The sequence below is a fragment of the Melanaphis sacchari genome, unplaced genomic scaffold (genome assembly GCF_002803265.2).
Source record: "Melanaphis sacchari strain LSU unplaced genomic scaffold, SCAv2.0 Contig77_pilon_pilon, whole genome shotgun sequence".
NCBI classification, from domain to species: Eukaryota; Metazoa; Arthropoda; class Insecta; order Hemiptera; family Aphididae; genus Melanaphis; species Melanaphis sacchari.
The window spans coordinates 2,734,204-2,754,882 of NW_020271547.1; the positions used below are offsets into that span (position 1 = coordinate 2,734,204).

At 28.4% G+C, this 20,679-nt stretch overlaps 1 protein-coding gene across 7 annotated transcripts; it reads left to right on the forward strand.

Annotated features, from left to right (window-relative positions):
* Nucleotides 1–7,003: 7,003 nt before the first annotated feature.
* LOC112601372 (chromodomain-helicase-DNA-binding protein Mi-2 homolog) lies at nucleotides 7,004–19,506 on the forward strand. Of its 7 annotated transcripts, none has more exons than XM_025348970.1 (32): nucleotides 7,004–7,394; nucleotides 8,343–8,410; nucleotides 8,517–8,642; nucleotides 8,722–8,857; nucleotides 8,922–9,070; nucleotides 9,130–9,279; nucleotides 9,428–9,610; nucleotides 9,697–9,948; nucleotides 10,044–10,243; nucleotides 10,325–10,448; nucleotides 10,528–10,725; nucleotides 10,792–10,952; nucleotides 11,018–11,192; nucleotides 11,250–11,374; nucleotides 11,681–11,936; nucleotides 11,999–12,301; nucleotides 12,374–12,613; nucleotides 12,675–12,985; nucleotides 13,076–13,252; nucleotides 13,394–13,517; nucleotides 13,635–13,823; nucleotides 13,903–14,305; nucleotides 14,363–14,499; nucleotides 15,129–15,220; nucleotides 15,295–15,481; nucleotides 15,718–15,900; nucleotides 15,974–16,117; nucleotides 17,194–17,433; nucleotides 17,494–17,747; nucleotides 18,214–18,574; nucleotides 18,632–18,812; nucleotides 18,882–19,506. In XM_025348970.1, the coding sequence occupies exons 1-32, from the start codon at nucleotides 7,358–7,360 to the stop codon at nucleotides 19,019–19,021; spliced, it is 6,006 nt and encodes a 2,001-aa protein (XP_025204755.1). In that variant the 5' UTR covers nucleotides 7,004–7,357; the 3' UTR covers nucleotides 19,022–19,506. The 7 variants fall into 7 exon arrangements, with proteins under 7 accessions (XP_025204755.1, XP_025204759.1, XP_025204763.1 ...); XM_025348974.1 differs by having other exon boundaries at nucleotides 14,375–14,499; XM_025348978.1 differs by having other exon boundaries at nucleotides 14,378–14,499.
* Nucleotides 19,507–20,679: the final 1,173 nt, after the last annotated feature.

The window sequence follows — 20,679 nt, forward strand, 5'->3', positions numbered from 1 at the left end:
TTATAGATAATATCATTAATTCCAAAACCTTAGATGAAAATTGTAGGATAATTTACCCATTCTACTTAACAACAAAATTCTACAATATGCTTACTAATTTACGTCTTTACCAATAATTCTTACTTCAGCAGAACGTAGTTTTTCTACTTTGTACAGATTAAATAATTCCTAATAAATATCTCGATAAAATTTCAAATTCAAACATTAATGTATTACAATTTGAGGTAGGTACTTAATTTATTATTTGCTGTGGATACTCTTAGAATATTTACTTATTGCTTATTGACTATTGTTATATAACCTAACCTATTAGCTAAGACTATTGGTATGAGAGAACTGAGAAGTAAGAATAGACTAAATTTGGTGGTTAATTCAGACCGACCGGATTGGTTTTATAACGTCATACACGCAAACATAATGATGGGTGATATTAAGTTATCATAAATTGTAGTTTAAACAATTGATATTTCTTACATTATATTATTCAGGGATTAATGATAATTGCAAATAAATAATGATGATATTTATTAAATAAATAAATAAATCAGTGACATAGCCTGAGAGAAGACATAGAAGTCACAGGGTCATCTGCCACCTAGGAATTCTTTTCTTTTTTTTTAATTAAGCCACAAACATAGATAACATTTTATCGTCAGCTGCTGTAATAAAAAGTTTAATTAACTAAATTAAACTTAAATCGATTTTTAGTTAGGTAACATTCTATAGTAAATTTATAAACGCAATAATAAAGGTGTATTTCCTACAGATCTAAGAATAATGAGAACTAAAAAACATAAAGCTATTTATAATAATCTTAATAATGATTATTATAGTTAGTACATGGTTACCACTTTTTTTTTATCCACATTGAGATTACTTACTTTTTCTTTTAATGAAATGTTTAAATATATTAAAACAAAATCAGACATTTCAACTTGAATATTTGAACATATTTCTAGTTACCTTCTAAATTATGCTGTAGTAATATGGTACTTATGGTTTTTATAAAGACAATTTAATGAAATTGTGTATACATCCTACATTCATATTAAAAAGAGAATTCGAGTTATGCCAAATTAAACTAAATAAAAAAAAAAAACGGAGCCATCTAACCATAGATAATATATTATATATTACATATGCGTCTAACCCGCTTGCTTACTGGATGCACTTATATAGTACTATGTTTCCCTGAATAAATTTTTCCTACTGTTATATTTTATATTCATTAATAACCCAATTTCGATTATAATTTAAAATTCAAAAATAAAATTACATTACTTAGATGTATGTCTTAACATTCTAAAAAATAATAATTATTATAAAATGAAATTACTTCAAAGAAAAAAATCTGATAACGACACTAATAATAATTATAAAAAAAAATAACTATTTATGTTGTACTAATTTTTTCATAATTTTCACAGCCAAATCACAAAAATACAATCATGTCGTCATTCTATTTGTTTATGTTACTTATAAAATGTTCTACCCCCTTAAAAAAAGCTTAAAGTCTGCCTCTGAAATTATCTCAATTTCTAATTTCTAGATTGTGTATTAGAGAGTTTTTAACACGAAAAATATTATTGTGTTCCAGCTACATATTCTCTACTCCACTTAGAATCTAAATATTGATTTAAATGAGACTTGATATTTAATATAATTTGTTATAGCACTCATAATAAAATATGTTTCTGTTTAAATAATACTAAACAAATATGTAGCTAAAGGGCTAAATCACAATAATATTGGGTTAATATATGATAAAAATAAATCTCTAATAACCGGTATTAAACGATAATAGATTGATGTAAGAAATATTTATTTAATAGTTAATACTCTTAGTTATACAATAACATTAAAACAAAATTAATAAATGTATGACTGTGTAAAACTATATTAGACATAATTATTACTTATTAGTTAAATTCTAAAATTTACAAAAGATTTTACTTTATTATAATGTAAAAATATTTCTATATCTTCCTGCCACAGTGCCAACCAACATTTTTTCTGTTGATAAAATGATAAAAATATATTTTTTAAATCATTATACCTGACATAAAGATTTACGTATGCATAGGACTAATACATTATGCATAACGCCTATATAATTATATTCTATTTTAATCGAAAAGAGTATAGTTATTATTTAAATATATCGTTATATTATATTTTGAAAGTAAAAATAATATTTATACCAAATTACCAAATCGAGGAAAATATAAAACAGCTTATTTAATTTATTTTAATAAGTAACAAATCAAAATAATAATTAAAGAGGCTAATGATATATTTAGAATTATTGTGTGTGTATGAGCGGAGAGGAATATATTATAGTATTATACGATAGTTAACCAAAACTCATTAACCAAAGGTGGAATTTGCCCCACTCACCTTAAAGTTGTCTTAAAATTAACAAAATTTAATAAAACTATAAACACAAAGTACATTGCTTAAATTATGTTTAACCTGTTAAACGAAAATTTAAATACTTTTTACTAAAAAAAAATATTAAATAATTATCTATTACCTATATATAACAAAATATTTGTGGCGTTGGACGTTTAAACATTATTATTTTATTTATATTATTATATATTTATATTATTTAAACATTGTCGTGTTCATTAACATTTATAATAAAAATCCAACTTTCAACATTTAAATTCTGATCAGAATGATGAATGTATTGATTTTAAATTGATGTGTTTTCTATCGCCATATTAAGTAGTAAAAATACTTTTATATTCAATAATAGGATGGTTTCTGGTACCAAATTGGATCTAGTAGGTACCTTAAAAGTTAACATTAAAAAATGCACAGTACTTTATTAGTTAATCGCGAAAAATAAACAAGAAATTAAAGAAAAATGGAAATTTTTATTAAGTCAATTTTTAACTAACGAATGACCATAGAAACTTGAAATTTTAACTTAGTGTTTATATAATAATTTTCTATATTAAATGTAATATTCAAAATATTTTGATAAATTCTTTTTGGGCTATTTATAAAAATTAGGCATTCTTTTTTTTTCTATAAATGTCAATAAAAGAATAATTCGCTTGATCAAAATTTTTGAATATTTAAACAAAATCCCACATATTATTTTCTTATATCTGTATAAAAATATTAAAAATATATAAGCGCAATTTGTATGCATTTGAAGTAACAGTTATGACGAAAATCGTCAACATTTCAAAAAAAATGCAAACTATTTTATATAGTTAAGAATTTATAAAAACTTTGATTTATATCTAAGTTTTAAAAATTACTAGATTTCTCATAAGTAATTCATACTGCTGAAAACATAAAATCTAAAAAATACATAAAAACAATTATTTTTAAAATTAAAAGATGTTTTTAAATTTAGAATTATGTAAGTTGATAGGTATATTAAATGGTGTTAATGTATTCGTATTAAAATAATAATAAAATTAATTCAATATTTTCGGGAAAAAAAATATATCAACCCAACATAATAGACACTATAAGTAAAATAAATTACTTTAGTAGCTATTTAAAAAAAAATCATTTCATTAAAAATACTTGGTAATATAGGCTGACAGAACGTTTCCACTAAGGTTAAGTTTTTCGTGTACCATAAAATGCATCATTGAAATATTGAATACAAATTTGACACATCCATATAAATGACCCACTCGAAACTTAATGTACAATAAAGTGGTACCCACTTACCTACTTGTTTAAATTTAACTCACGAATAAGTCATTTGTTTGGCATAATTTTGATATCCTAGTAACATGCCTATAAATAATTGCAAAAGCAACCCCATTTAATATAATCGTATCTATATTTGATCACTTTGCCAATTGCAGAACTAAAGCCTATAAATATTATAATTAAACTTTATTATGTGGTATCTATAAATGTAGCAGCAATGTGCACAAATAGAATTTTGGAAAGGAAACATACGTGTAGTCAATGATAGAGAACGTTGGTCGACTAAAAAAGACACCATAAGAAGACCCAGTGCCAAAACCAAGAATTATGAAAAGACTGATGGTTTGTAAATCAGAACATGTCCTTTCTACCTTAGTAGAAAAAAAGTGTATGAGCGCCTTGTATGCCTACTGCAGGGAGCTCTCTGGTATCAGCGCGTATACAACTAGCATCTGCTAAGGTTGGACAGGTTGCATCCGAGATAAATGAGTCTCCGGTCTCCTATGTACCATAATTGTTGTATTTTTGATTATTTTAATAAACGATGTTGCATAGCTGGAACTATGCAAACCGGTAAACGAATGTTTTGTACCATTATTTGATTTGCATACCACGAATACTTTATACGGTTTTAATAAGCTGATAATAATTTATCCCGGACCATTTGTACGTTGAAAATAAACTGAGTAATACATTTTAAAAAATGAGATATGATTAGGTTACTCAAAACTTTATATCAAATTCACGAAATCATAATGACGATTGAAATTAATATTAATTAGATAACATTTAAAAAACACTATGTACGATAAAAAACCACAAAATAAACATTCAGGGTTGTTTTGTATATTTTTGTCAGTCTATATATGGCAAATGGTAATAAATATATAAAAAAAATAAACAAATTGTAAAAGAAAGTACAATTATAACATCGTTATAGCGTTTTTACTAGATGAAATAGTTAATATGTATTCAATGTTTTCTGAAGATCTCCTTTTCTTAAATTATTATTTTGATAATTAGTTTCTACTAACCTATATAAACTGAATAAATTACATTTATTATTAATTTATTTTATTCAAAATGTACAATCAAACTAAATAACTATCCGCATTTTTCATTTTTTTCATATGACCATACATAGTATCCAACAACTATATAGGTAAACCATATAAAAACAATTCACTCCCAGATAATAGTTCTTAACGTGAAATAAGTACCTATACCTAAATGTAAATTTTGAATATCCAAAGTTTATTTTCTCAGATGTTAAACATTTAAGAATCATTTACTTATTATTATCATTTAACGTTTTATTCCAAAAATATCATCAATTACTACAGACCAATGCTTTTTTTACGTTATAAAAATATCTATCTGTATTAAAAATACAATTTTAAAAAGGCCGATTATGAATATAATTGAATAATACTAAATATTAAATAATGATAATAATAATAAAAGCACTAATATTTTTTTTTCTTATCTAAGCTCGTAGGCGACAAATCCTCTTAACTTTTGTACAGCCCATTGCTTATACTTATTTAGTTTCAATCAAATCTTTTGATTTATATTATTAGTTATCAGGCCTGAGTACTGCTACAATGATTAGGTTAGTAAGCATAAAATTAATTTGTAAATTCAAATAAAACAATAGTTTGTTCCCAGATTAGTTTTAAACAACATATTATAAATCTACTATCGTCTCTTAATTTATACATACGCATAACAAGTAGAAATTTAAATAAAGTGTGCCTAGGTTAGGTTAGGTTAGGTTAAGGTACCAACGTAAAAATAATACTTTCTAAAATTATGACGCTGTAAAAATAAGGCATAGGTACTATTTAATATTTATTCTAAAAAATGAATACTTATAATACATTATAACACTATTTAGGTATAAAAAAGGACACGGGAGACTAACAATATGACATACTAAAAAGTTCAATATTGTCGACCGATATAATAAACTATAAATAAGGTATGTTAAATAATATGTTTATAATCATAACGAATGACGATCACATATAATGAGAATTTGGTCTTTAGCCACTTAGTACGATATCGTCACAAAATATTATGTATCTACCGTACAATTGATCGGCGTATTTTTAGAAATACTGAATACAGGACACATTATAGTACGTATACATAGTTATCTCATAAACCTTTTACCAGTAAAGGATCGTCTGTTGGTATATAATCTTCCTTGCGATCGCAATCGAAAACGTGCTGATACGCATGAAAACGGCGTATATAACGTATGCATTATTCGCACGGCCTTAGATTATTCAAAATACAAATTATTTAGTAGGTTATATACAATTCTTATACCTAAGTAATTGGCGCTTTCGTCAGTGCCGATGACCGTTGGAATTTAGCAAGAATCCACAATATTATCACAACGATAGCAATATTGGCATATCAGTTCGACCCACACGCATTTCTTTTAGATCGAACCGTAGATCCTGATCGGCTGAACTGATTTAATTGGGTACCTAGATTAATGTAAAAAATGAATAGCGAATAAGGACGACGAAATAGTCGAGTGCGGGAGATTCGGCGGCGGCAGGATCTAACCTTGATTTTCAATATTTTCATGTACGATTTTGTGGACAAAAAACCCATATTATATACCTAGGTACCACCTATACTACGGCAGTAAAACATAACAAACGTTACGCGTTACATTAATACATTATAGTGTACCTACGGACGTCGATCCTACCAAACGCAATGATAATAGGTCGTGACTAAAGAAGTTTATTTAGTCACGATATTATTATTAATAATAATAATAATAATAATAATAATAATAATGAATGCAATTCTGACTTGTATAACATCGCCCGGATCGGGAGCGCGAACCATCGGCCGGAGCAATGGCATGAACGTTGAGCATGGTATTAAAAAAAAAATCTTATACGCGATTCCCTTCCTTTTTTTTTCCTCGGTTTTTTATTTTACTTTTTTTTTTTTTTCTCAATCTCTTTTCCCCGTAATAATTTTTCCCTGTTCCCCACCACCGACGACGCCACCGCCACCGCCTTCGCCACTACCACTCACCGCTCGTCCACATCGTTCGTGAGTTCGCGTACGAACGGTGTACGGTTAAAGAGACGACACAAACAACACCGCCGCGCCGCCGAACCGCTCTCCCCCGCGCACTGCGCCACGCCGACCGGTCTGGTCTTGGACGCGGTCGTTCCGAAATCGTCCACTACCCGAAACCGAGGCGCTGTTTTCCACGAGCGCGCCGTCCAGTGCGCAGGCGCACAAACGCCGATCGCGTTTTTTCCCCCCGTGCGCGTACTCCAAAGACAATAACCAAACAACGCGAACCGTCTACAACGCGATATTACGCTTATATCGTTGATTATTATTATTATTAATTTTTTTTCGTTTCCGCGGTTTTGTGTTTTTTCCGCTTTCGGCGTCCACACCGCTGAACGCCGCCAACGTCTGTCGCGTCGCCCTACGCCGACGACAACGACAACGACAACGACAACCACTGCGACTGCGATAAACCACAACAAACCGACAACGACGGTGCGCGTGTTGTTCCGAGTACGACCGCACGGCATTCGCTGCTCCGTCCGTCGTGGTTGGCGTCCGCGTCCGATGGTGATATCCAACGTGCACAGCGGCGGCCAGTAGATCACCGGCAAACGCGATGGCATCGGACGAAGAAGTCGAGGAGTCTTTCACCGGTAATAATGCCCGGCGCGTACTCTGCCCCGACGACGGCGGTTTTTTCGCCGCCGGTGTCGTCGTCCCCGCGGCGCGCGCGTACCGTCCGCCGTCGTCTCGTATACCCCCCCCACCCCGCCGCCCGTTCTAATCGGCTCATTAGGGCCATCGTTTTCGCGAATGGGGCCAACCGTAAACAAAATGGTGGAACGATGCCGCCGCTGGATTTTTCTTTGCCGCGGTCAATATTTAAAATAAACGATTACACTATCTATTTCCAAAATTGTTTACGATACCTCGTAGGTACTAACCACAAGGTGTTCACCTTCGTTACCTTTCCGATGCCTTCCTACCAACTTTAAATGCTCACTTTTTTCTTCGCTGTGATGCTAACGTTTTAATCTTAAAGTTTAAACTTAGAAATGGGATTACGTTTAAAGAGTCGTTTTATTTGATTCTCTCATGAACTCGTGAATTTTTTGTCCAAATGCTTATCAATTCATTTATGTTGGCTAACAAATCCATTACCCAACTCTTTAGCTTTATATAATTTTGCCTAAGACTACACATATAATTTTTGTATTCTTGTTTCTTTTTTAATTGGTTATTTACCTACTTGAAGGTTTACTTAGTTGATAAAATTATATATATATATATATAAATAAAAGTAGTCACAGAGAATATAGTATACATAAACACCTAACTAAATACATATGTTTTATGTAAAAAAGTTCCTATTTTAATCAAAACATAATTACTTTTTTAATTTATGTTGCTGTATTTAGTTTTAATACTTAATGCCTAGCCTTATAGTTTAATTACTTTTCAATATTATTAACATCAAATTAGAGTTTCAGTCAATAATTGCTATGGTTTAATATTTAGGTAACACTTATTATTAAATAAAATTGTTTTATGTTATTCAGTTAATTTTTCTAGAAAATCAACTGATATTTTTTTATTTTTAGAAGAATATGATGAACCATCAAGTCGGGTAGAAAACTCTTTTGATTCTGAAGAAGAAAAACGTGTAGAGGTTAGTATTATCATTTAGTCATTTCCAATACATTTGCTTTAAAATAATTTCATACATTTTTAAATAGGTACTTAATATTTATATATTAATTATTTGTTTGGTTTAGGAGGAGGATGATGAATATGATCCTGATGGTCGCAAGAAGAAACGAGGTAAAAAGCGTAAAGCAAAAAGTGATTCCAAAAAAGAAAAGAAAAGGAAGAAAAGAAAAAGGGGTGGAGATAGTGCTGAGGTATTTGTTTTTTTTTTTTTGTTTTTTTTTTTTTTTAATTTTAACTTAAGTTTATAATTGGATATATTTATATTTATAGGAAAGTGATTTTGGTAATTTTGAAGAAGAACCTACAGCTGCTAATGATTCAGATTATTCAAATCGCAAGTCTAAGAAATCAAAAAATTCGTCTTCTAAACATCATCAGCCCAGTACATCTCAAGATAATAATGGCAGTATGATTTAATTTAAATTAATAAAAGTTACCAAAAACTACTTTTTTTTTTTTTACTCTTTTAGCTGGAATGCCATCAGTTGAAGAAGTCTGTCAAACATTTGGTTTACAAGATGTTTCAATTGATTATACTGATGCTGACTATCAAAATTTAACCACTTACAAATTATTTCAGCAACATGTTAGGCCTATTCTTGCTAAAGAAAATCCTAAGGTAAGAAATTTAATATTTTCAATTTAGAAAGGTATTATAATTTTTTTTTTTTCATGTAGGTTGTGATTGCTAAAATGATGATGTTAGTTGCTGCTAAGTGGCGTGATTTCTGTCAGCAAAACCCTAATCAAGAACAACCAGAGTTTGAAGCAAATGAAGAACCCGAATATCAGCCTAAAAGTTCAACTTCTAGGCACAAGGTATGTGAGGTATAAAAAAATATTTAAAGTATTTAATTATAGCTTTAAATTAAAAGTAAAGTTAACTATAATATCCATACACAAATATCTGCATATTGTCATATAAGAGGATTATAGTATTTATAAGTTTCACAAAATAACTTATTTTATTTTTCAGTCAAGATCAGTAGATGAATTAGATGAATTAGAAGAAGAAGAAGAAGTAGAAGAAAAAAAGAGTAAAAAACGAAGTAATCGTGCTAAACGCAGTGGTGGTGGTAATAAGAGGAATTCACAAGGATCTACTTCTAAAGTTCCCACATTAAAAATTAGGCTTGGAAAACGCAAACAAGCAAGTTCTGTTAGTTTAAATTAAAATTAATTTCTTAGGAAATTATGCCATTTATATTTTTTTGATATGTTTATAATTGGTTATTTATTCTTTAGGATGATGATGCTGAAGGTGTAGGAACTGGAGACACTCAAGGTGATTCTGATGCAGAATTTGAGCAAATGCTGCAAGATGCTGAAGAAGGTGCTGCTGCTGAAGCTGAAGTACCAGAAAAGAAAGTTGAAGATCCTGATGCTCCTAAAAAGAAAGCAAAAACTAAAATTGGTAATAAGTCCAAAAAAAAGAAAAAGACCAAAATGACTTCAAAATTCCCAGATGGTAATGGTGATGGAGAAGAAGGATATGAAGTAAGTTTTTATCCTATATTGGTTATTACATTATTTATATATATATATATATATATTAGATAAAACATTAACATATTCAATCATTTTTACATTAGCAAACAGATCATCAAGATTACTGTGAGGTTTGCCAACAAGGAGGGGAGATTATCTTATGTGATACTTGTCCAAGAGCATATCATCTTGTATGTTTGGAACCAGAGTTAGAAGATACTCCTGAAGGAAAATGGTCATGTCCACATTGTGAAAGCGAAGGTGGACAAGAACAAGAAGAAGATGAACATCAAGAATTTTGCAGGTTAATAATCATTCTAACTACTAGAAAAATAAAAACATCTTGATAAACTTTAAACTAATACATTGTATACTATGATAATAGAGTATGTAAAGATGGAGGTGAACTTTTATGCTGTGATTCATGTCCAGCCGCTTATCATACATTCTGTTTGAGTCCACCTATTACAGATGTACCTGATGGTGATTGGAAGTGTCCTCGATGTTCGGTAAGGACGAATTGAAGAAAATTAACTTATTTAATCAATTTATTTTTTAATAATTTATTTTAATATGAAATACCATTAGGCTAAACCATTACCTGGTAAAGTATCAAAAATCTTAACTTGGCGTTGGAAACCATTACCAGAAGACCCTAATAAACCAGCTGATGAACAAACTGAAAAAGTTAATAGACGACGAAATAAGCAACAAAGGCAACGCGAATACTTTGTGAAATGGCAAGATCAAAGTTACTGGAAATGTGACTGGGTGTCTGAAGTTCAAGTAAGTGTTTCCTCGTAATATTTAGATATATTATTTTAATACTAAACAATCAAATGTATTATATAGATGGAAGTTTTTCATCCAATTACTATTAGAAGTTATATGCGAAAGTATGATATGGATGAACCACCCAAATTAGAAGAACCATTAGATGAATTGGACAATAGATGGAAAAGACTTCGTGAAGTTGGCGGTGATCAATCTGCATTAGAAGAAAAATTTTACAGGTATTACCATTACATTTGATATAATATTGTTAATTATTCATTATAAAAATATGTATATATTTTAGATATGGCGTAAAACCAGAATGGCTATTAGTCCATAGGATTTTAAATCATAAGCATTTAAGAGATGCACGTATGATGTATTTAGTTAAATGGCGAGACTTGCCATATAGCTTAGCTACATGGGAACACGAAAATGCTGAATATACAGATTTAAAATCATTCATTGATTATTATTGGGTAAATTTTATCATAAAATTTTTCTTAGATTTATAAATAATTATTGATTTAAAATAGGAATTAAGAGCATCGTGTGATACATCAAAGAAAAACAAAAAAGTGAAAGGAAAAAAGGGGGGCAGTAGCAAAAAAGATTCAGTTGAAGATGAAGAAACTCCTAAAGCAACTATGGGGCTTACTTGGTATGTTATTTAATATTTATTGTAATTAAAGAGCTGATGTTCTTGCATTTTCAATGTGTTTCCTTCATAATATAGTTTAAATTTATTTTGTGACCTTGACCAAAATCCAATTTTTGTAATTTAAGTGAATATTTAAGGTATTTTGTTTAATTCAAAAACAAAATCTAAAGAATTTACTTGAATATAATAATTTTAATTAATTAATCTATTTTTTATGGTGCAATTTTTATTAAATTGTTTATTTTTTTATTATATATTTTCAAGTTCAATAATTTTAAATCATATATTCATTACATTTATTTTCAGTCGCAAATTTGTACCAGCCCCTGATAAGCCAATATCAGATTTAAAAAAGAAATATGAAAAGCAACCTGATTATGTAGTAGATACTGGTATGGAATTGCATCCTTATCAGTTAGAAGGTTTGAACTGGTTAAGATATTCTTGGGGTCAAGGCATCGATACAATATTAGCTGATGAAATGGGTCTTGGCAAAACTATTCAAACTATAACATTTTTATATTCTCTTTACAAAGAAGGACACTGCAAAGGTCCATTTTTGGTAAGTTGTACAAAAATATGTTATCTTACTTTTATTTATTACATTTTTTATATAAATTTTAGGTTAGTGTACCACTATCAACACTTATTAATTGGGAACGTGAATTTGAAACATGGGCACCAGATTTCTATGTTGTCTCTTATGTGGGAGACAAGGACTCTAGAGTGACAATTAGAGAAAATGAATTTTCATTTGATGATTCTCGTTCTGGTGTACGTTGTAACAAGATAAAAGGCGCAGTTAAATTTCACGTATTACTTACAAGTTATGAATTAATTTCAATAGACGCCCCATTGTTAGGATCAATTGAATGGGCTGTATTAGTTGTGGATGAGGCTCACAGGCTCAAAAGCAACCAGTCAAAAGTAATTAAATAAAAATTATACTTAAATAAGGTTATATTTTTTAATTTACTTAATATAATTGTTGTAATACAGTTTTTTAGACTTTTGGCTGGCTACAATATTCGTAACAAGTTACTATTAACTGGTACTCCTCTGCAAAATAATCTAGAAGAGTTATTCCATTTATTAAATTTTTTGACACCTGAGAAATTTAATGATCTAACAGTTTTTCAAAATGAATTTGCTGATATTTCAAAAGAAGAGCAAGTCAAACGTCTTCATGAAATGTTAGGACCTCACATGCTTAGAAGATTAAAAGCTGATGTTTTAAAAGTATATTTTTATTTAATTCTTAAAAAATGTATATTACTATTTACTATTAACTTAATTTTAGAATATGCCTTCAAAATCAGAATTTATTGTACGTGTTGAATTATCTCCAATGCAAAAGAAATATTATAAATATATATTAACAAGAAACTTTGAAGCTTTAAATCCAAGAGGTGGAGGACAGCAAGTGTCCTTATTAAATATTATGATGGATTTAAAAAAGTGTTGTAATCATCCATACCTATTCCCTGCAGCTGCTCAAGAAGCTCCGACATCTATCAATGGAAGTTATGAAATTGGTGCTCTTACTAGAGCTGCTGGAAAACTAGTTTTATTATCTAAGATGCTTAAAAAACTCCAAGAAACAAATCACCGGTAAATTTAATTTAATGAATTTATTTAACATAATATATGAATATTAATCAATTATGGAATGGTAACATTAATTTTTTTAAATATTTTCAGAGTTTTGATATTTTCTCAAATGACAAAAATGTTAGATATTCTTGAAGATTATCTCGAAGGAGAAGGTTATAAATATGAAAGAATTGATGGTTCTATAACAGGAAATCAAAGACAAGAAGCAATTGATAGATTTAATGCGCCTGGTGCTCAACAATTTGTATTCTTGCTTTCAACCAGGTATTTTATAGAAATATAAGTTATTCTAAATGATTAAAAATTATGTTCATGAAATAATTTTTATTGTTTTTGTATTAAATAATATATACTATTGTTTTATCTAACACATGTTTATAATGTTTAAATGAATTAATTTTTAAGGGCTGGTGGTTTAGGAATTAATTTGGCAACTGCTGATACAGTTATTATTTATGATTCTGATTGGAATCCTCACAATGATATACAAGCTTTTTCAAGAGCTCATCGTATTGGTCAAGCAAATAAGGTGATGATTTGTTTTATACATATATTTTGCATTTTGTATTTCTCAAATGGTTTTAATACAATTATTAATTTATGTTTATTTAACCTAAATTATAAATACATTTTTTGTTTATTTTAGGTTATGATATATCGTTTTGTGACAAGGAATTCAGTTGAAGAACGAGTTACACAAGTAGCCAAAAGAAAAATGATGTTAACTCACTTAGTTGTTAGACCTGGTATGGGAGGAAAACAGACTAATTTTACTAAACAAGAATTAGATGATATATTACGATTTGGTACTGAGGAATTATTTAAAGAAGAGGAGGTATTTAATTTAATATTAAATAGTAATTTTTATTTAAAAAAAAAAATAAAAATAATTATATTATTATTGTAAATATCAGGGTAAAGAAGAAGAAGCTATTCATTATGATGACAAAGCAGTTGAAGAATTATTAGACCGTTCGAAAATTGGTATTGAACAAAAAGAAAATTGGTCAAATGAGTATTTGTCATCATTCAAAGTGGCTAGTTATGTTACTAAAGAAGAAGACGAAGAAGAAGAAGCTAATACAGAAGTTATAAAACAGGAAGCAGAAAATACTGATCCTGCATATTGGGTTAAATTGCTTCGTCATCATTATGAACAACACCAAGAAGATATTTCTAGAACATTAGGCAAAGGAAAACGTGTTCGTAAACAAGTTAATTACAATGATGGTGGTGGTGTTGTAGATTCAACGCGTGAAGATACTACTTGGCAAGAAAATCTGTCTGATTATAACTCAGACTTTTCTGCACCATCAGGTATGATTTCTGATATTGGAAACCTCTTTTTTGTTTTTGATATTTTCTAATTTAAAGATGATGACAAAGAAGATGACGACTTTGATGAAAAGGATGGAGAAGCTGGTAAAAAACTTAAACGTAAACCTGAAAGAAAAGAAGAGAGAGATCGACCATTACCTCCATTATTGGCTAGAGTGGGTGGAAATATTGAAGTAAGTAGCAATTTCATACTTATATTTAAATAATAATCCAAACATGGCCCAAGCAAACATTTAGAGTTTATAAAATGTTATGTTTGCCTAATTGGTAAATTAAAAGAAGCAGATTTAGAATAATAGCATATTAAGTAACTTGTGCTTTTATTAAAGGCCTTTTTCTACATTATAAGTAAATGTTTTGTTTTTTTTTACATTTGTTGTCTCTATGTAATTAATGAATAACTGTTACACGTGTGCATTGAAAGTAATTAATTAATACCACACAGTTGCTCAGTAAAATGAGAGATTACGTTCAGTGTGGAATATTATATATTATTTTTTCACTTAATTCTTAATACATTACACTTCTTTCTTTGAATGCTAATATATAACCCCTAATAGAGGTGGGACTGAGTTAAATTTTATAAGTATGTAAGAGTAAATCAAATTATTAATTAATATCAAATTTAAAGTTTATAACAACTTTATTCCATCAGAGGTATTTTTCAATAGCTGAGTTTCAAAGCAAGGCATGAAAATTTTTTTGATGAAAACTAATTCATACATAAACAAAAATTGTAATTGAAGGCTCCTCGTATAGTACAAAATATTTATTTAACTATATATATTCTTATTACTCTAAGGTACTTGGATTTAATGCTCGGCAAAGAAAGGCCTTCTTAAATGCAATTATGAGATACGGAATGCCACCTCAAGATGCCTTCAACTCTCAATGGTAATATTGGATTTATATTGTTATTATTATCTGTAATAATTATATATTTACATCATTTGTTATAATATAATTAGGCTTGTAAGAGATTTGAGAGGAAAATCAGAAAAAAATTTCAAAGCATATGTTTCATTATTTATGCGTCATTTGTGTGAACCTGGTGCTGACAATTCTGAAAATTTTGCTGATGGTGTACCACGTGAAGGTTTAAGTCGACAACATGTACTCACAAGAATTGGTGTTATGTCATTAATTCGTAAAAAAGTAAGTATTATATAAAGTTTAAGTCTCCAAAATATGTATAATATCCCTAATCGTTAATGCATAATATATTATGCTCCTCTTCATATTATGTTTGCATATTGAAGATATTGAGTACTATCATCTGTATCATAGTTGAATATATATTTTACAATTTAAAATTATATTAATTTATATAATTTTAGCCATCTAAGAGTTTTTTTTAATTTTATAAAATGCAATTTTTTTTTTAATTGAAGGTTCAAGAGTTTGAAGAAATAAATGGTTTCTACAGTATGCCAGAGCTTATTCGCAAACCCATTCAGACTATCAAAGCAGCTGATGCATCTACTAGTTCAACTCCTGTACCACGTTCTGAAGCTTCAACACCAACAACTACTGTTTCAGAAAAAACTGAAATTGAAACAGAAAATAAACCAAAAGTAAGTACAATACTTACAATTCAATTACCAAAAATAGTATTTAATAAATTATTATTTATTAATTATTTTTAAGGATCTTGAAGAGAAATTAAAAGAAACACCAGCAACTACTGATGATAAACCAACAGAAATTAAATCTGAAGAAAGTACTGACAAATCTCCTGTTAAATTAGAAAATGAATTATCTGCTAAAAATGATACACCAGAAGAAACAACTGTGAGTAAAATTAGTTTGCAAATCATTAAATGTTTGTTTAGTCATTAAATTAATCAAAAATTAATAATGTACAACTGACATACAAAGAATTATTTTAATGCTTTTGCAGCTAGATAATATATGTTCTGATTATTATTATCATTATTATTGTATGCTTCAATGATCAACAATTAATCTTAAAATAATAATTTATATTGTAAGGTTAAAAAAAATATTGTACAATTAAAAATGAGTATGTTTACTTAAAATAAGTTTGACAATAATGTTAAGTTACGTAACTTTTCGAAATCGTAAATCTTATTATATTGATGTGAAGGCACTCAGATCTCTGTAACAAAGATAGATGATTTTCAGATACACCTAAAAAATAGGGATCCCTTTTATGTGGTATTCCCTTCCTAAACTAGATCACTGGATATTTAATTTGAAAGTAGTATTTTGTTTGTGTAACAAGTGTGAACTGACTCCCCTAATAGTTTTTTTCATAATAATTATCAAACTTGCTTTCTTATCCTAATATTATAGTAATATATTTATTTTATGCATAATGTGTGTAAATATCTCAAATTCTCAAGTTATTCTTTTTCTTTCCCTCATAAAAACTAATATTTTCTTAATAAACATAAGTCTTATATGGTATTAGTTTATTATTAGAATGTTATAATGAATGGTTTTAATACCCATGATATCTGTAATTCAGATAAATCATATTTTACTATAAGTGCCATATTTTTATTGTTAAGAAAACAAATACTTAATTTTTTTTTATTGCTTCTGATCGTGTTACTAAAGAAAGTCATGCATATTAAAGGTATATTTATAGTTTATAACATACGCTAACAAATCATTAAATAAATATATATATATATATATATATATATATATATATATATATAATTGTATTTAAATAACACTAAAACTTGAAAAGTTCAAAATATGCAGCTTATAATTTTGTTTTTCAAATCTTTGATACTTAAAACAAATTTATACTTTACTATGTTTATCTATATTTGTATCAATAAGCGAATATTATAAAATATAGCACTATTTATTGAATTGTATGAAAAAATGTTTAGGTTGTTGTTAAAGAAGAAACTGAAGGAGCAGTGAATCTTCAAAAAGAAAAACCAACTGAAGAAAAAACTCCAGAAAAAGAAAGCACTCAAGAAAGTGACAGTGTAGTTAAGGTTGAACAGTCTGATCCTTCATCGACAACTGAACAAAAAGAAACTAATTCTGTAGCAACACCTGAAACTGTTAAAAAAGAAGAAGAAAAAGAAAAAGAATCTGAATCATCCACAGCTGATAAGAAAGAAGTAAATGCCAGTTTTTTTTTTTTTTTTTAATTTTGTTATTAACAATTTTTATTTTTGTAGGAAGAAAAGAAAGCCGCAGAAGCATCAGCAAAGGCGCTGCAAGCAGATGATGAAGCTAAGAAAAAATTATTAGAAGAAGCTGAAAGAGCTAAAGTGGCGGCTGGCATTGGAACTGAAAATGATAAAGAAGACAAAATTACTAGGAAGTTCATGTTTAACATTGCTGATGGTGGTTTTACTGAACTTCATACATTATGGGTAAATGAAGAAAAAGCTGCAGTTCCTGGACGAGAATATGAAATCTGGCATAGAAGGTATGGATTTTTTCTCTCTATAAATATAACATTCACCTAAAATGATTGTTAACACATAAACCACCATGTGACCACCACCAGTCATTCAATAAGTATTTTTTATACGTCAAACATATTTTTCAATGTTTTCCAAATTTGTGAACACTAAATATTTAAAAAATAATAATATATTATGGGTACCTATATCAAAAAAATTGTAATAATTCCTGCTACGCCACGGTCCTTATTTTGGTGCATTATTGTTGCACTATAGAAAAGTTAATAATATAAAACTATAAATTCATTTATGGTCATCAGTGATCATGTGACTTGATGATAATGATAAAATATGGGTGGGTGCCAGCAGTTACAAATATATAAAATTTAAGAATTACAAATGACTGCCAGCGATCATAATATGGTGGTTAATTTATATGAATACATTATAAATTAGTTTGATACATTTTGTATTATTTTATTTTTTAAGACATGATTATTGGTTACTGGCGGGTATTGTAACACATGGTTATGGACGTTGGCAAGATATTCAGAACGACATCCGTTTTGCTATTATCAATGAACCTTTTAAAATGGATGTTGGTAAAGGAAACTTCTTAGAAATCAAGAATAAATTTTTGGCAAGAAGATTTAAATTATTGGAACAAGCACTTGTTATTGAGGAACAACTTAGGCGAGCTGCCTATTTGAACCTTACACAAGATCCAAATCATCCAGCAATGTCATTAAATGCTCGGTTTGCTGAAGTAGAGTGCTTGGCTGAATCACACCAACACTTGTCTAAAGAAAGTTTAGCTGGCAACAAACCAGCCAATGCTGTTCTTCACAAAGTATGGTAAAATTTCAAAATATAGATACAATTATTAAAGTGTTTGCTATTATTTTAGGTACTAAATCAACTGGAAGAACTTTTGTCAGACATGAAATCTGATGTAAGCAGATTGCCAGCAACATTAGCTCGTATACCTCCAGTTGCTCAGCGACTTCAAATGTCTGAGAGATCGATATTATCTCGTTTAGCGGCTACCACATCTTCAGCTACTTCCACTTCCCAACAACAATCTGGAGGTTAATATTATTTTTTTTTACTTAAAATGGTTTTATTAATTTATATATAACATAATAAATTTATTCTAGTTGGCACCATAAGCAATCAATATCCTAATGGTTTTCAAAATGGGCAATTAAATGGTGCATTTGGCAACACTAACTTCACCAATTTCAGACCCCAGTATTCAGTGCCTGGGCAACAGACTTCATCATCTAGCACTGCTTAAGTGCTATTTTGTATTTTATATGCATCAAAAACCTTTTTTATATTACTTTATTTCTAGATCTCTCCATCTAAAACAGAAAAATTATATTTAATTCATTACTATAATCTATTTGGGTTATAATATTGAGTTGGTAACCGATTATTTTTCATTTTCTCATTTATTACACGTCAAAGGTTTGAGTTTCTATTGAATACCAATGTAAAAACTAATTAAAAAATGTACTTTTTCTTGAAAATTAGTGACCAATTATTTTTGCACTGTATAATGTATATGCAGTGTCTAAATGTCTCGTAAACGTTGTACATACATTTTATTATCAACAAAATGGAAAATTACATTAGCTTAAATGTATTTACTTAACTTTTTTATGATATTTATTTTATTATTATTTTTTTTTTTCTAAGGGTTTTAGATTGTAATATAAGGACATTTTTTCATTACATATTTGATGATAAGTAAAACAATAAAACAACTGATATGTCAGATGTATATTTATTTTATTATTTATTGTATTGAATAATTAAAAAACTAAATGTCATATTATAGAATGAATAATAATACAATTTTAGTTATATCATTAAATTAAAAATTGACCTTAAAACAGTCATTAAATCAAAGGTTTAATACCAAGGGTGATTCTAGAACTCAAACATGGTATGAGCTTAATTGTACATAATATTATGATTTTATTATGCATTTTATGATACACGATTTATCTAATTGTAACCTCCACAGACCAAAATATTTTATTTTTTTTTTTGTCTTTTTATGTATATGTTTGTGATACATCTTTAACACATTGATAATAAAAAATTTAAACTCTAAACAATCTAAACTATGCAATGACAAGTTAGGTGAGGACTAATAGGTAGTTAAATACTAAGAAGCTACCTATTTTTTTTTTGGCTTGCCATTATTCAGCTTAACATCTTATCCTGATACTGTATATTAAAGACAAAGTATTATTAAAAATTTAAATGATTTTTTTTTTTATAAGAGTTGCAACTTACTTATTACCTAAATACTACCATTTCCACAACCAATGAATTCTTGAAAGATTAATGTTACACGATTACACTTTCTTATTTAAGATTTTTCAAGAATAAATGATACTGATATTGCATTAAGTAGGTATAGTACCAAAATGTTATTTGTCTTGATGTGGACTTGAAATCTATATACTTTTTATTTATAAGCATCAATAATTTTCATACAATAAATTATATAGTTGCTCTTAAGAAGTCATGACCTTTTTCCGATTTTAACAAGACTATTATTTTTATTTTAGATGTATGTAATTATTATTCTCGGTTGTGGCTATATAATATAAAATAACAAACGTGGAGATAAAATTTGTATCATGATAAATACAGGGTAATTCACCAAACGTACTTGTCCCATTTCACATTTAATTTTAAACGTGTTCACTCTGATCAAATGAATTTTTTGAACTAAGAAATATTCTGTGGTGATACAAACTACTATTTATTTTTTTTTTTTATGTCGATGTACTTTATTCAAAATTCAAATTTCGAACTAGCAGTTTCTCATATAAAATATTTGTATCAAGTATAATAATCTTTATCAATATTTTAACAAAAATGCAAAATATATGTAATATTAGATTTAGTATTTGTGTAAACTACATAAATAATTTC